The sequence below is a fragment of the Cyclopterus lumpus genome, chromosome 9, assembly GCF_009769545.1.
Source record: "Cyclopterus lumpus isolate fCycLum1 chromosome 9, fCycLum1.pri, whole genome shotgun sequence".
In the NCBI taxonomy this organism is placed as follows: domain Eukaryota; kingdom Metazoa; phylum Chordata; class Actinopteri; order Perciformes; family Cyclopteridae; genus Cyclopterus; species Cyclopterus lumpus.
The window spans coordinates 3,927,180-3,939,679 of record NC_046974.1 but is presented as its reverse complement, the minus strand read 5'-3'; the positions used below and the strand labels follow the sequence as shown (position 1 = coordinate 3,939,679).

At 45.6% G+C, this 12,500-nt stretch overlaps 1 protein-coding gene across 1 annotated transcript in view; it reads right to left on the bottom strand.

The window, feature by feature from the left end:
* LOC117736011 (protein unc-13 homolog B-like) overlaps positions 1-12,500 on the bottom strand; it is a 150,421-nt gene that overhangs the window by 28,759 nt on the left and 109,162 nt on the right. Inside the window, exons 21-24 of the mRNA XM_034540985.1 lie at positions 11,846-11,996; positions 1,902-1,970; positions 1,548-1,637; positions 192-320 (exon numbers count right to left, since the gene is read on the bottom strand). Of these exons, the coding sequence (XP_034396876.1) occupies positions 192-320; positions 1,548-1,637; positions 1,902-1,970; positions 11,846-11,996 (439 nt within the window). The remainder of the gene's footprint in view (positions 1-191; positions 321-1,547; positions 1,638-1,901; positions 1,971-11,845; positions 11,997-12,500) is intronic.

The window sequence follows — 12,500 nt, the reverse complement described above, 5'->3', positions numbered from 1 at the left end:
AGGATCCTAAGAGTCTTGTGATCCTCCTCCAGGATCCTAAGAGTCTTGTGATCCTCCTCCAGGATCCTAAGAGTATTTTGATCCTCCTCCAGGATCCTAAGAGTCTTGTGATCCTCCTCCAGGATCCTAAGAGTCTTTGATGCCATGAGGCGTTCAGGTCCTCCAGGGCGTCTCCTCACCGGCGGGGCGGCGGGTTGGAACTGCCGGTTGAAGAGCTCCAGACAGTTGTTGAAGATGTACTCGTAGGTGGAGTTCAGGCAGGCCTTCACGCAGTCCCGCACCACGTTGGCGGCCCTGGGGGGACTCTGCAGCTCCAAGACCTGCACGAGGCATAAGACCACATGGACACTCGGTGAGCCATAAAGTACGATGCATATATAGGTTATTTTTTTTATCACATTCTCCTGGAATATAAACTCTCGTGACTGTAAGCGAGAAGGAGTCGACGTGTCGTTACACGGACTGACAGGAAGCTCGTCCATTGGTCGGTTTGCTGGCTGTCGTCCAATCAGGGCCTCTCGATGCCTCCGTGTATTCAAAATAACTTAAACGTTATCATTTCTTCAGACCCACGAGTCCATATATCCATGTTCTTTGATTAATAAGTGATCATAAGGATCATTAGGCTGCAAATTGTCCGCGTGCTATGAATAAATGGCTCTGAGGGAGATATTATGTCCACCATATATAACCTTTTTAAACCTAATGAACCGGCAACGTTTACGGAGTCGATAACGAAAGACGTGATGATTGATCAGCCGTGAGAACGCCTTCGTGACCAGATGTCACGATCGCCACCTGGATTTTGGCTTTTGAAAAAAAAAAATGCAACATTGTGTGTGTGTGTGTGTGTGTGTTTCCTCTCGCTGTTCTACTGCTTTTAAAGTCTTCACAAGGACCAGAATTGACCGACAATTATGCAAATCTTGGCAATTTTGAGTGGAGACTTATGGTTATGTGAGTGTGAAAGTTTATTATTGTCTTCGCTATGATTATCTTCGCCGTTGGATTTCATCGTTTTTTTTAATTTAACTTTCATTTGAATCTGGTGGAATCGTTTTCAATGACGTGGAAACCAAAACGGGACAACACAAATAAAAACAGAACAACCGGAACGACAACGAAACGCAGTTAGAAGTTGGCATTAAATTTAAAATAAATTTAAAAATGTAATTAAATTAAAAAAGAAAAATAAGATAACAACATTTATTCAAATTAAATCAAAATCAAAATAATAAATTAAATAATAAATAAATGATGAAATAATAAAATAAATAAATAATAAAATAAATGAATGCAAGTCAAGTCTTACTGTTAGAGATGTTGATCAAACATTTTTGTTAACATAAATCAGTAATATATAAAAATAACTTCCGTCTTTAACATAAGAACACACATTGAGCATTATCAGTCCAGTGTGTTGTGTTGTGTGTGTGTTGTGTTGTGTTGTGTTGTGTGTGTGTAGTGTTGTGTTGTGTGTGTGTGTTGTGTTGTGTGTATCTGATTTCATTAATGTGGGATTTACGCGCTGATATTTAGTTTTCTACCTTCATCCTGAAGAAGGTGATGCTGGTGAGAAGATCCACCGTTGACTTGAGGTCATGGAGGCGGGGCTTGCTGCTGGCCGGGAAGTTGTTCTGTAGACACGCGCACACACACACACACACACACACACACGCGCGCACACACACACACACACACACACACACACACACACACAAAACAAGTCAGTTTTTTTTGTATTTATTGCCTTATTCAATCGTGGTCGTTGTTTGCCTTTTTTAATTGTGCATGTGCATGAATGAGCTACAGATGTGTGTGTGTGTGTGTGTGTGTGTGTGTGTGTGTGTGTGTGTGTGTGTGTGTAAAGGCAAGGGACCAGCTGAAGGCAACAGACTCACTCTGTACATGGAGAGGTCGATACGCAGGGAGTTGTGCAGCTGGTCCAAGAGCTTCACGAAGCGATCCCTCTGGTGGAAGAAAAGAAAGAGAACTTGACATGAGCTATTTGAAGTCTGCGCGACGTGTTTATTATTAGCGAAGGTAAACACCATGAACACGACACGAGGGCAGGTGTGTGCGTTAGTGTGTGTGTGTGTGTGTGAGTGAGAACAGAGGGACTGAAAACCGCCTTTAGAATGAGATCATTTCAGGAACACCAGCACACGTTTTGCTACTTTACGACAATAAATGATGAAAAGCTCCTTTTTGTGGACCACAGAAACCAGCGTTTTAAAAATAAAATGTTACGTTAATCAGGACGTAGTGTCTCCCCCCCCCCCCCCCCCCCCCCCCCCCCCCCCCCGTCGGTAACGTGATTCTCTTTTCTTCTCCCCAAAAAAAAGAAGAAAAAAAAGCTGTTATAAATACTGCATATGCTATTGCGACCTACATAGAGTACAGTTCGACAACTAAATACACAACATATTCAGTTAAGCAGCAACGACCACTGAATACAACGAATATACTGAGTGAGAATCAGTGTTTTTGGACCGTGACACGGCAGCTTGTTTGGTAATATTGTTTTATAATATTTTCACCAAAAGCAGCTCAAATTGAATCTATACGGATGCCATTTTATTACACAGTTCGACTTATTCAAAAGTCGCCCAGTTGGGGGGGGAATCAAACCCAAAGTCTTCACAATAATCCACTTATTGAGACAAAAATGTTGACGATGCACGAATAAAAAAATATATCTGAAACCTCTGATTTGCAAATATTTTATGAAAAAGCACGTCTTCATAGTGCGAGAAATATGATGATGAATGAATAATGATAAATATGAGAGCAGAAGTAACTTTAACAATAGAAAAAGGACTTAATAGGACTTTTATTTTGTGTTTTTTGACAGAATTTGCTCGAGTAGAGCCGTTTGTTCGGAGCTCTGTCACCTGAAGCAGCAATTATTTTGTGCATTGTTAGTATATTGGAAGGGTTTCCCTTTTGTCTTTAATCTTTGGGATGAAAGTCTGAACAATGGCCAACTTCAGCTGGCGAAAAAGGGACCGATCAACACGACCGCCAGAACACTCTTGAAAAGGACTCTTTCAACTCTTGTTTTGTTTGTGTCTGTCGGCGAGTCACGAAATCCCCCAAACGTCCCCGTCCCTGAGCTTCAAGGACAAAGCTGGTAATAGTCCACGTTCTTTATTGTCAATAATACCTGTGAAAGATGGAAGTTATAGAGCTCCAAACCTACAGCAGACCAGAGACTGTATATGAGAAGTTAGCCACAGTGAGGTTTGCTCTTTTCATGGGGTTTGTTGACAACAATAAACTATATATAATATTATATATTATATATTACCTGACCTTAAACCTCCACTATCAACAACAATAAACTATATATAATATTAAATATGTCATCGCGACCTGACCTTAAACCTCCCCTATCAAACAGCCCTTTGAAGAGGTGAGAAGTCCTCAATTGCTAAAAACGGTCCTCTCTCTCCACGTTTTGAAACCCAGGAACACACACACACACACACACACACACACACACACACACACACACAAACATCTGACCAAAAAAATGCAGTAACAAGGATCAGAGATCAGTTTTGACCTTTAAGAAAAACAACACATTGTCACCAAAGCCTTCCCCAAAGCAAGGCCTTCCTCCTCCTCATCACTCTCTCTCTCTCTCTCTCTCACACACACACACACACACACACACACACACACACACACACACACACACACACACACACGCGTAATTGGCTCAGGTCTCCTCGTTACCTGGTCAGTCTGAACATCCCTGTCCTCCTCGGCTGCTGTGACACATTTAATGTCATTGTAAAAAAACATTTTGCTTTGGACGTGTGACAAATGTCCTTTTTAAACTGTGAGCAATGAACACGACACGCCAGAGGCTTCACTTCACACTCAGGTTATCAAAGTCTGAAATCGGGTTCATTATTCTCTGTTTTCATCACCATTAAATTAAACCTCCAGGAAAGTTTTCTTTTGTATTTTTGGGGTTTTTTCGATTCATCAAAAAGCTATTATTGGCGAGTTCAATTTGAAATAAGTACACATTTATTGCTGTTGTTGTTTTTTAAGGTCTTTCTGTCCCTTTTCTCCAGCCCCTTTACCTACATCACGTCCTTTGTGACCTTTGCGACCTAATCAACGTATTTTTTCCTCCGTCTGCTGGGTTCAGAAGCAAAAAGCCTCTCAGTCGTCCTGGAGGAGCAGGTGCAGAATCCCCACCAGCTAATAAAGGCCGGACAGCATCACGTTATCTAGGGAGGAAAACAGCATTGCTCCGTTCCTGGAGGAGCTGGTGTCCAGGAGAAGAGGAGAAGGAAGAGGCAACCCTACGTTTAATCTCCTTTAAAGACAGGCTTGGTAATCTTCTTCAAAAACATTTCAGTTACATGTTGCATGTCACCTCCTCTCGAGGGGATGTGACACTATGGGACCCGTGACAAAACAAAAAGGGTCATATTGGGCAACATACAAACCAGGAAAAGGCAGGTGGTTTTGTTATTAAAGCACATTTACTGCATCTTCTACACCTCTCTTCTACGCCTCTCTTCTACGCCTCTCTTCTACACCTCTCTTCTGCGCCTCTCTTCTATGCCTCTCTTCTGCGCCTCTCTTCTACACCTCTCTTCTACGCCTCTTCTACACCTCTCTTCTACGCCTCTCTTCTACACCTCTCTTCTACACCTCTCTTCTACGCCTCTTCTACGCCTCTCTTCTACGCCTCTCTTCTACGCCTCTCTTCTACACCTCTCTTCTACACCTCTCTTCTACACCTCTCTTCTACACCTCTTCTACGCCTCTCTTCTACGCCTCTTCTACGCCTCTTCTACGCCTCTCTTCTGCGCCTCTTCTACGCCTCTCTTCTACACCTCTCTTCTACACCTCTCTTCTACGCCTCTTCTACACCTCTCTTCTACACCTCTCTTCTGCACCTCTCTTCTGCACCTCTCTTCTACGCCTCTTCTACGCCTCTCTTCTACACCTCTCTTCTGCGCCTCTCTTCTGCGCCTCTCTTCTACGCCTCTCTTCTACGCCTCTCTTCTACACCTCTCTTCTGCGCCTCTCTTCTATGCCTCTCTTCTGCGCCTCTCTTCTGTACCTCTCTTCTGCGCCTCTCTTCTATGCCTCTCTTCTACACCTCTCTTCTATGCCTCTCTTCTGCGCCTCTCTTCTGCGCCTCTCTTCTGCGCCTCTCTTCTGCACCTCTCTTCTGCGCCTCTCTTCTATGCCTCTCTTCTACACCTCTCTTCTGCGCCTCTCTTCTATGCCTCTCTTCTACACCTCTCTTCTATGCCTCTCTTCTGCGCCTCTCTTCTGCGCCTCTCTTCTACGCCTCTCTTCTACACCTCTCTTCTACGCCTCTTCTACGCCTCTCTTCTACGCCTCTTCTACGCCTCTCTTCTACGCCTCTTCTACGCCTCTCTTCTACGCCTCTCTTCTGCGCCTCTCTTCTATGCCTCTCTTCTACGCCTCTCTTCTACGCCTCTTCTACGCCTCTCTTCTACGCCTCTTCTACGCCTCTCTTCTGCACCTCTCTTCTGCGCCTCTCTTCTATGCCTCTCTTCTACACCTCTCTTCTGCGCCTCTCTTCTATGCCTCTCTTCTACACCTCTCTTCTATGCCTCTCTTCTGCACCTCTCTTCTGCGCCTCTCTTCTATGCCTCTGTTCTATGCCTCTCTTCTACGCCTCTCTTCTGCGCCTCTCTTCTGCGCCTCTCTTCTACGCCTCTCTTCTACACCTCTCTTCTACGCCTCTCTTCTACGCCTCTTCTACGCCTCTCTTCTACGCCTCTCTTCTGCGCCTCTCTTCTATGCCTCTCTTCTACGCCTCTCTTCTACGCCTCTTCTACACCTCTCTTCTACGCCTCTCTTCTACGCCTCTCTTCTACACCTCTCTTCTACACCTCTCTTCTACGCCTCTTCTACACCTCTCTTCTACGCCTCTCTTCTACACCTCTCTTCTACACCTCTCTTCTACGCCTCTTCTACACCTCTCTTCTACGCCTCTTCTACGCCTCTCTTCTACGCCTCTCTTCTACGCCTCTCTTCTACACCTCTCTTCTACACCTCTCTTCTACACCTCTCTTCTACGCCTCTTCTACGCCTCTCTTCTACGCCTCTTCTACGCCTCTTCTACGCCTCTCTTCTGCGCCTCTTCTACGCCTCTCTTCTACACCTCTCTTCTACACCTCTCTTCTACGCCTCTTCTACACCTCTCTTCTACACCTCTCTTCTGCACCTCTCTTCTGCACCTCTCTTCTACGCCTCTTCTACGCCTCTCTTCTACACCTCTCTTCTGCGCCTCTCTTCTGCGCCTCTCTTCTACGCCTCTCTTCTACGCCTCTCTTCTACACCTCTCTTCTGCGCCTCTCTTCTGCGCCTCTCTTCTACGCCTCTCTTCTACGCCTCTCTTCTACACCTCTCTTCTGCGCCTCTCTTCTATGCCTCTCTTCTGCGCCTCTCTTCTGTACCTCTCTTCTGCACCTCTCTTCTGCGCCTCTCTTCTATGCCTCTCTTCTACACCTCTCTTCTACGCCTCTCTTCTGCGCCTCTCTTCTGCGCCTCTCTTCTGCGCCTCTCTTCTGCACCTCTCTTCTGCGCCTCTCTTCTATGCCTCTCTTCTACACCTCTCTTCTGCGCCTCTCTTCTATGCCTCTCTTCTACACCTCTCTTCTATGCCTCTCTTCTGCGCCTCTCTTCTGCGCCTCTCTTCTACGCCTCTCTTCTACACCTCTCTTCTACGCCTCTTCTACGCCTCTCTTCTACGCCTCTTCTACGCCTCTCTTCTACGCCTCTCTTCTACGCCTCTCTTCTACGCCTCTTCTACGCCTCTCTTCTACGCCTCTCTTCTGCGCCTCTCTTCTATGCCTCTCTTCTACGCCTCTCTTCTGCGCCTCTCTTCTATGCCTCTCTTCTACGCCTCTCTTCTACGCCTCTCTTCTACACCTCTCTTCTGCGCCTCTCTTCTGCGCCTCTCTTCTACGCCTCTCTTCTACGCCTCTCTTCTACACCTCTCTTCTGCGCCTCTCTTCTATGCCTCTCTTCTGCGCCTCTCTTCTGTACCTCTCTTCTGCACCTCTCTTCTGCGCCTCTCTTCTATGCCTCTCTTCTACACCTCTCTTCTACGCCTCTCTTCTGCGCCTCTCTTCTGCGCCTCTCTTCTGCGCCTCTCTTCTGCACCTCTCTTCTGCGCCTCTCTTCTATGCCTCTCTTCTACACCTCTCTTCTGCGCCTCTCTTCTATGCCTCTCTTCTACACCTCTCTTCTATGCCTCTCTTCTGCGCCTCTCTTCTGCGCCTCTCTTCTACGCCTCTCTTCTACACCTCTCTTCTACACCTCTCTTCTACGCCTCTTCTACGCCTCTCTTCTACGCCTCTTCTACGCCTCTCTTCTACGCCTCTCTTCTACGCCTCTCTTCTACGCCTCTTCTACGCCTCTCTTCTACGCCTCTCTTCTGCGCCTCTCTTCTATGCCTCTCTTCTACGCCTCTCTTCTGCGCCTCTCTTCTACGCCTCTCTTCTACGCCTCTCTTCTACGCCTCTCTTCTACGCCTCTTCTACGCCTCTCTTCTGCACCTCTCTTCTACGCCTCTCTTCTGCGCCTCTCTTCTACGCCTCTCTTCTACGCCTCTCTTCTACGCCTCTTCTACGCCTCTTCTACGCCTCTCTCAAAATGGGCCGAAGTGTTTCATGTGAACTTCAATGACCTTTATTCCACAACCCGCTCTGCTACCAAAATCCTTCAATGCTATTTGAGTGTTTCGCCTTTTAAAGAGCAGGCTTTGCTCATTTCAAGCATTTAAGGAAATATTAGAAAGAAAGCTTTTATTGCTGCTTTAAAAAGAAAAAAAGAAGATTACTGCTGAAGCTTGAGGCCGACAACGAGGGAGCTCTCAGGTGTGAAGGTCTATAGCGGCTAAAGGATATGATGTAATGTATGTATAAAATAAACAGAGAAGAAACAAAAATAAAATAAACAAATAAACAAAAAGAATCCAGAGAGGAATGTTTGTTCCCACATATAAATCACAGTTGCATCAACAGCCTCCTTGCCCTCCAAAGAGAGAGAGACACACACACACACACACACACACACACACACACACACACACACACACACAGCTGATGACATGATCTCAGCGATGATTCACGAGGAGCAGATGAGAGGAGGGACGGATCGATACGACGACCATGTTTCACACGCGGACACAGACGGGAGGAAGAGAGGAAGGGAGGGAGGAAGGGAGGGAGGGGGGTGAAGCATTTAGCTAATTAGTTGTCACAGTGTTGCCGTGGCAACATGCTCGGTAACCGGCTCGGCTCGTTATTATTAAGAAAAAGAAAAACTAAAAGATAGGCAATAAAGAACAAGATAAAAGAAGGAGAGGAACAAATGTGCGTGGTTTGTCTTGGTCTGTCTGGGAGGAAAAACTGCTGCACCAGAAGGGGGTGGGGGGGGGAGAGAGAGAGAGAGAGAGAGAGAGAGAGAGAGAGAGGGGGGGGGGGAGATAGAGAGAGAGAGGGTGAGAGAGAGAGAGAGGGGGGGAGAGATAGAGAGAGAGTGAGGGTGAGAGAGAGGGGGGGGGAAGAGATAGAGAACGAGAGAGGGGGACAGAGACAGAGAGACAGAGAGAGAGAGAGGGATAGACGGAAGGAGAGAGAGAGAGAGAGACAGGGGAAACAGAAAGAGGGGGGGAGAGAGATAGAGAGAGAGAGAGAGGGATAGACGGAAGGAGAGAGAGACACAGAGAGAGAGGAAGAGAGAGACAGAGGTAAGAAAGGGACTGCAGTTGATCAAATAACAAACAGCCTCCCTGCTGTGTGTGTGTGTGTGTGTGTGTGTGTGTGTGTGTGTGTGTGTGTTTGGTGTCTAGATAAATAAGAAATCATTGACGAAAAAACAGAAATGACTTGTAATTGCCACAAAGAACCTTTTTGCTCAAAGAATGAACACAAACCTTCAGTGATAAAACAATAATTTCCAGATACATAATAATGAAGCATGTGTGTGTGCGTGTGTTCAAGTAACACACACACACACACACACACACACACACACACAGAGATGGACGGATGATTGATGCCAATGGTTTGAAAGAAGATCACACTCTGTCTGTTCAGACGCCATTAAACATGACAAACACGATATGATGTCAGCTAATACTCCACGTTTACAGAAATGACTCCACACGTGAAACTCTCCATTAATTTACATAAATAAAGATTAAACACCACTTTGATCTGTGTTGCTATTTGCTACTTTTTTGAATGTTTTTTTACTTCTTTTTAAGTGTTTTTTTTAACGTCTAAAATCACATCGAGTCGCTAACTTCCTGTGTTTCCCGTAACTTTACCATCAGTTCATTTTAACGCCTCGTATTATTTCAATATCTGTATTCTGTCCTTTTTCCTTTGTGTCATTTTTTTACTCAAAAGCACTGGGAATTCCCTCTGAATCGACCCTCCCCGTTAGCGATTAACACCCGAAACATTACTCAGCTGTCGCGTAGTCGTTAATTAGCGTCATCCACTCTGTGTGCGACGCGTCGTGCTGAGTCACACATTAATTACCATTGCCCGTTGTTCTCCATTACCCAGAAACGTATAGAAAACGACTCAATTCAGCAAAAAAATCTAAAGGGGACACAAAATACATCAATTTGTTACCGAGCTGGAAAAACCCAGAAATATAGCGACACACAGTTGTAGGTTAGAAGTCTGCATCTCCGAACCCCGAGACATGAAGTCGCTCGTACATCAACCGGAGTCTGAGTGCAACTGGCAACAATCCCGGGAGTCATTAAGCCCCGACCTCTAAATGTCATTGTCCCCCACTCGGCTATGATTTCCTGTTTGAGAGCCCCCCCCCCCCCCCCGCCGGATGAATTTGGTCCACTTGCAGAAGAACAGACACGTTCTTTTAAAGATTGTCAGAAGTGTAAACAAACAAACAAACCCAGTGGCTCTGCACAGATCCTTCTCATGTGGGACGGGTCCTTTACGAGGCTTCAAAGGGTCAGCTCGGGATGCATTAGCTTCAGAAGATGCGTTAGCTTCAGTGGACTGAGCTGTGAGTCCACTGACTTCTGGGACTTCCTGTATCTTGCTGAGTATATTCTTTAAAGAGGTGTCTCTGCTATATTACTACTGTATCTGCTGTATTTAGTTATACTAGAACGCTAGTCTGTACTGTCTTTCTAATCTGAACATTTTGAGCTGCGATTTCTTGCTTTTTTACACAAGTGACTGAAAAGTCAACGAAACCAGCTAGGATTTAAGTATTTGCTCTGTAATCCAAATCTACTAAACTATATTCTACTTTTTACCTTGAGGTAAACAGATCTTTGTCCTTAATCAGTTTGGCAAGAATTTCACATTCTAGCAAACTGAGACTTCACTGGTAGCAAGGAATCCCTGCCTGAGTGCCGACTCTTACCAGTATCGATCGATAAGTGGGCAATTCCTTCAATGACCTGAGGGCGGGCTCGACACAGCTGTAACTAATTATTGCCAACTCTGGTATAAAACCAGGTGGGGGCTTGAAGCATCAGCTGAAGCATCAGGGAAGACTCCTCGTATGAAGACTTGGAGGATAAAGACCTAGAAGTCTTTCGTGGGAGTCAAGACTCGGAGGATAAAGACCTAGGAGTCTTTCGTGGGAGTCAAGACTCGGAGGATAAAGACCTAGGAGTCTTTCATGGGAGTCAAGACTCGGAGGATAAAGACCTAGGAGTCTTTCGTGGGAGTCAAGACTTGGAGGATAAAGACCTAGGAGTCTTTCGTGGGAGTCAAGACTTGGAGGATAAAGACCTAGGAGTCTTTCGTGGGAGTCGGAGGTGGTGGCTGAGGGCGGCTGAGTCTAAACATTTCCCTGTGATAATGTGTTTTCTTTCCATACCTGTGTGCACATCTACTCATAGATACTATAGACTGCAGACTCGGTCACACATGCACCAAAATCCCTCCTCTCTTATTTATCCCACCCACTCCACACAGACCCAGTATCTCGTCACAGGGGGGCTCTGGATTTGCCAGTCAGCTAACCGCAAGGCGGACTTCATCTCTGGCTTCGCTATCAAGCAATCGCTGGACTTCCTGGCTCTCACTGAGACTTGGATCACACCAGACAACACATCAACCCCTGCTGCTCTCTCCTCGGCCTTCTCCTTCAGCCACACACCCACTTCGAGCTAAACACTCAACAAAGTCACGACTGTTTGCTGTGCTGGCTCCTCATTGGTGGAACGAGCTCCCCATTGACATCAGGACAGCAGAAAGTCTCTACACCTTCCGTCGCAAACTAAATACACATCTTTTTCGACTATACCTTGAATAGGGAAGGTAGAGCTGTAGTAGCACTTAAATGTCTCTTACTGATAGTACTTTGTAGTTTAACGTTATTGAAGAAATTGTACTTGCTTGATTCTTGTTGTTCTGAGTTTGGACTCATGGTTTAATGCACTTATTGTAAGTCGCTTTGGATAAAAGCGTCAGCTAAATGACATGTAATGTAATGTAATGTAATGTATTAGCTACAGAAGATGCGTTAGCTTCAGAAGATGCGTTAGCTTCACTAGATGGCGGTGGGGAAACTCAACTACTATTTATTTTTTAAAACCTGAAATCCATTTGTACAATCTCACATAATCATATCAAGAAAAGAGCGTTTTGTTTGGGTAAAAGCAGCTTGAAGGAAGACGTTGAACTCATTAGTAAAGAGAGACGCTTTGACCGCCGTCTGTGTGTTTAACGTCCTCCGGACCAACAAACAAACAAACAAACAAACAATTGCAACGTCACCGCTACTGTTGTTTTCACCTGTAATCGTGGAACATTTCTGAGGGGTCACTCACCCCGAAGTTGGAGGCTGCGAATCTAGCCGGAGCGGAGACGTTGGTGGAGGCGGTCGGGTGGGCGTAGAAGGCGTTGATGTTGGCCAGCAGGGTGCTCATCACGGCCGGCACCCCCGACAGCATGTACTTAGAGGACAGGCAAGAGAAATGGCTGCGGAGGAAAGGGAAAGGTAGTGAGAGGAGGAAGGAGGAAGATGGGAGGCATCATTGGAGATGAAAGAGAGGTGGGAGGGAAATGAAGTTAAAGCAGTTAATGCACAGTTGTTAGTGTACAATTGCAGACATCTTTCTTTCCTTCAACAGTCATTATCGCTAATTCAGCGCCCCACGCCACTTTTTATTTTAAAGTGGATCTCCCATCCAGTCGCTCCATCAACGTCCCAGAACATCCTCATAATGTTTTAAGCATTAAACCAAGCGAGAGGGTCCTCTATAAGATTTGAATCGTAACCGCAAAAAAACACACAAAAAACTCATTTAAATAAGAGCCAAATTGGAAAACGGAAAGAAACAACAACAACAACAACAACAACAACAAAAAACGTTAAAGGTACAAAACTGTGCACATAATTATTTTAAGAGTGAAGGAACCAAAGACCATCATGGGTCTAGAAAAAAATGTGTCCGGGAACACATTTTGGGTGAAAACCATTTT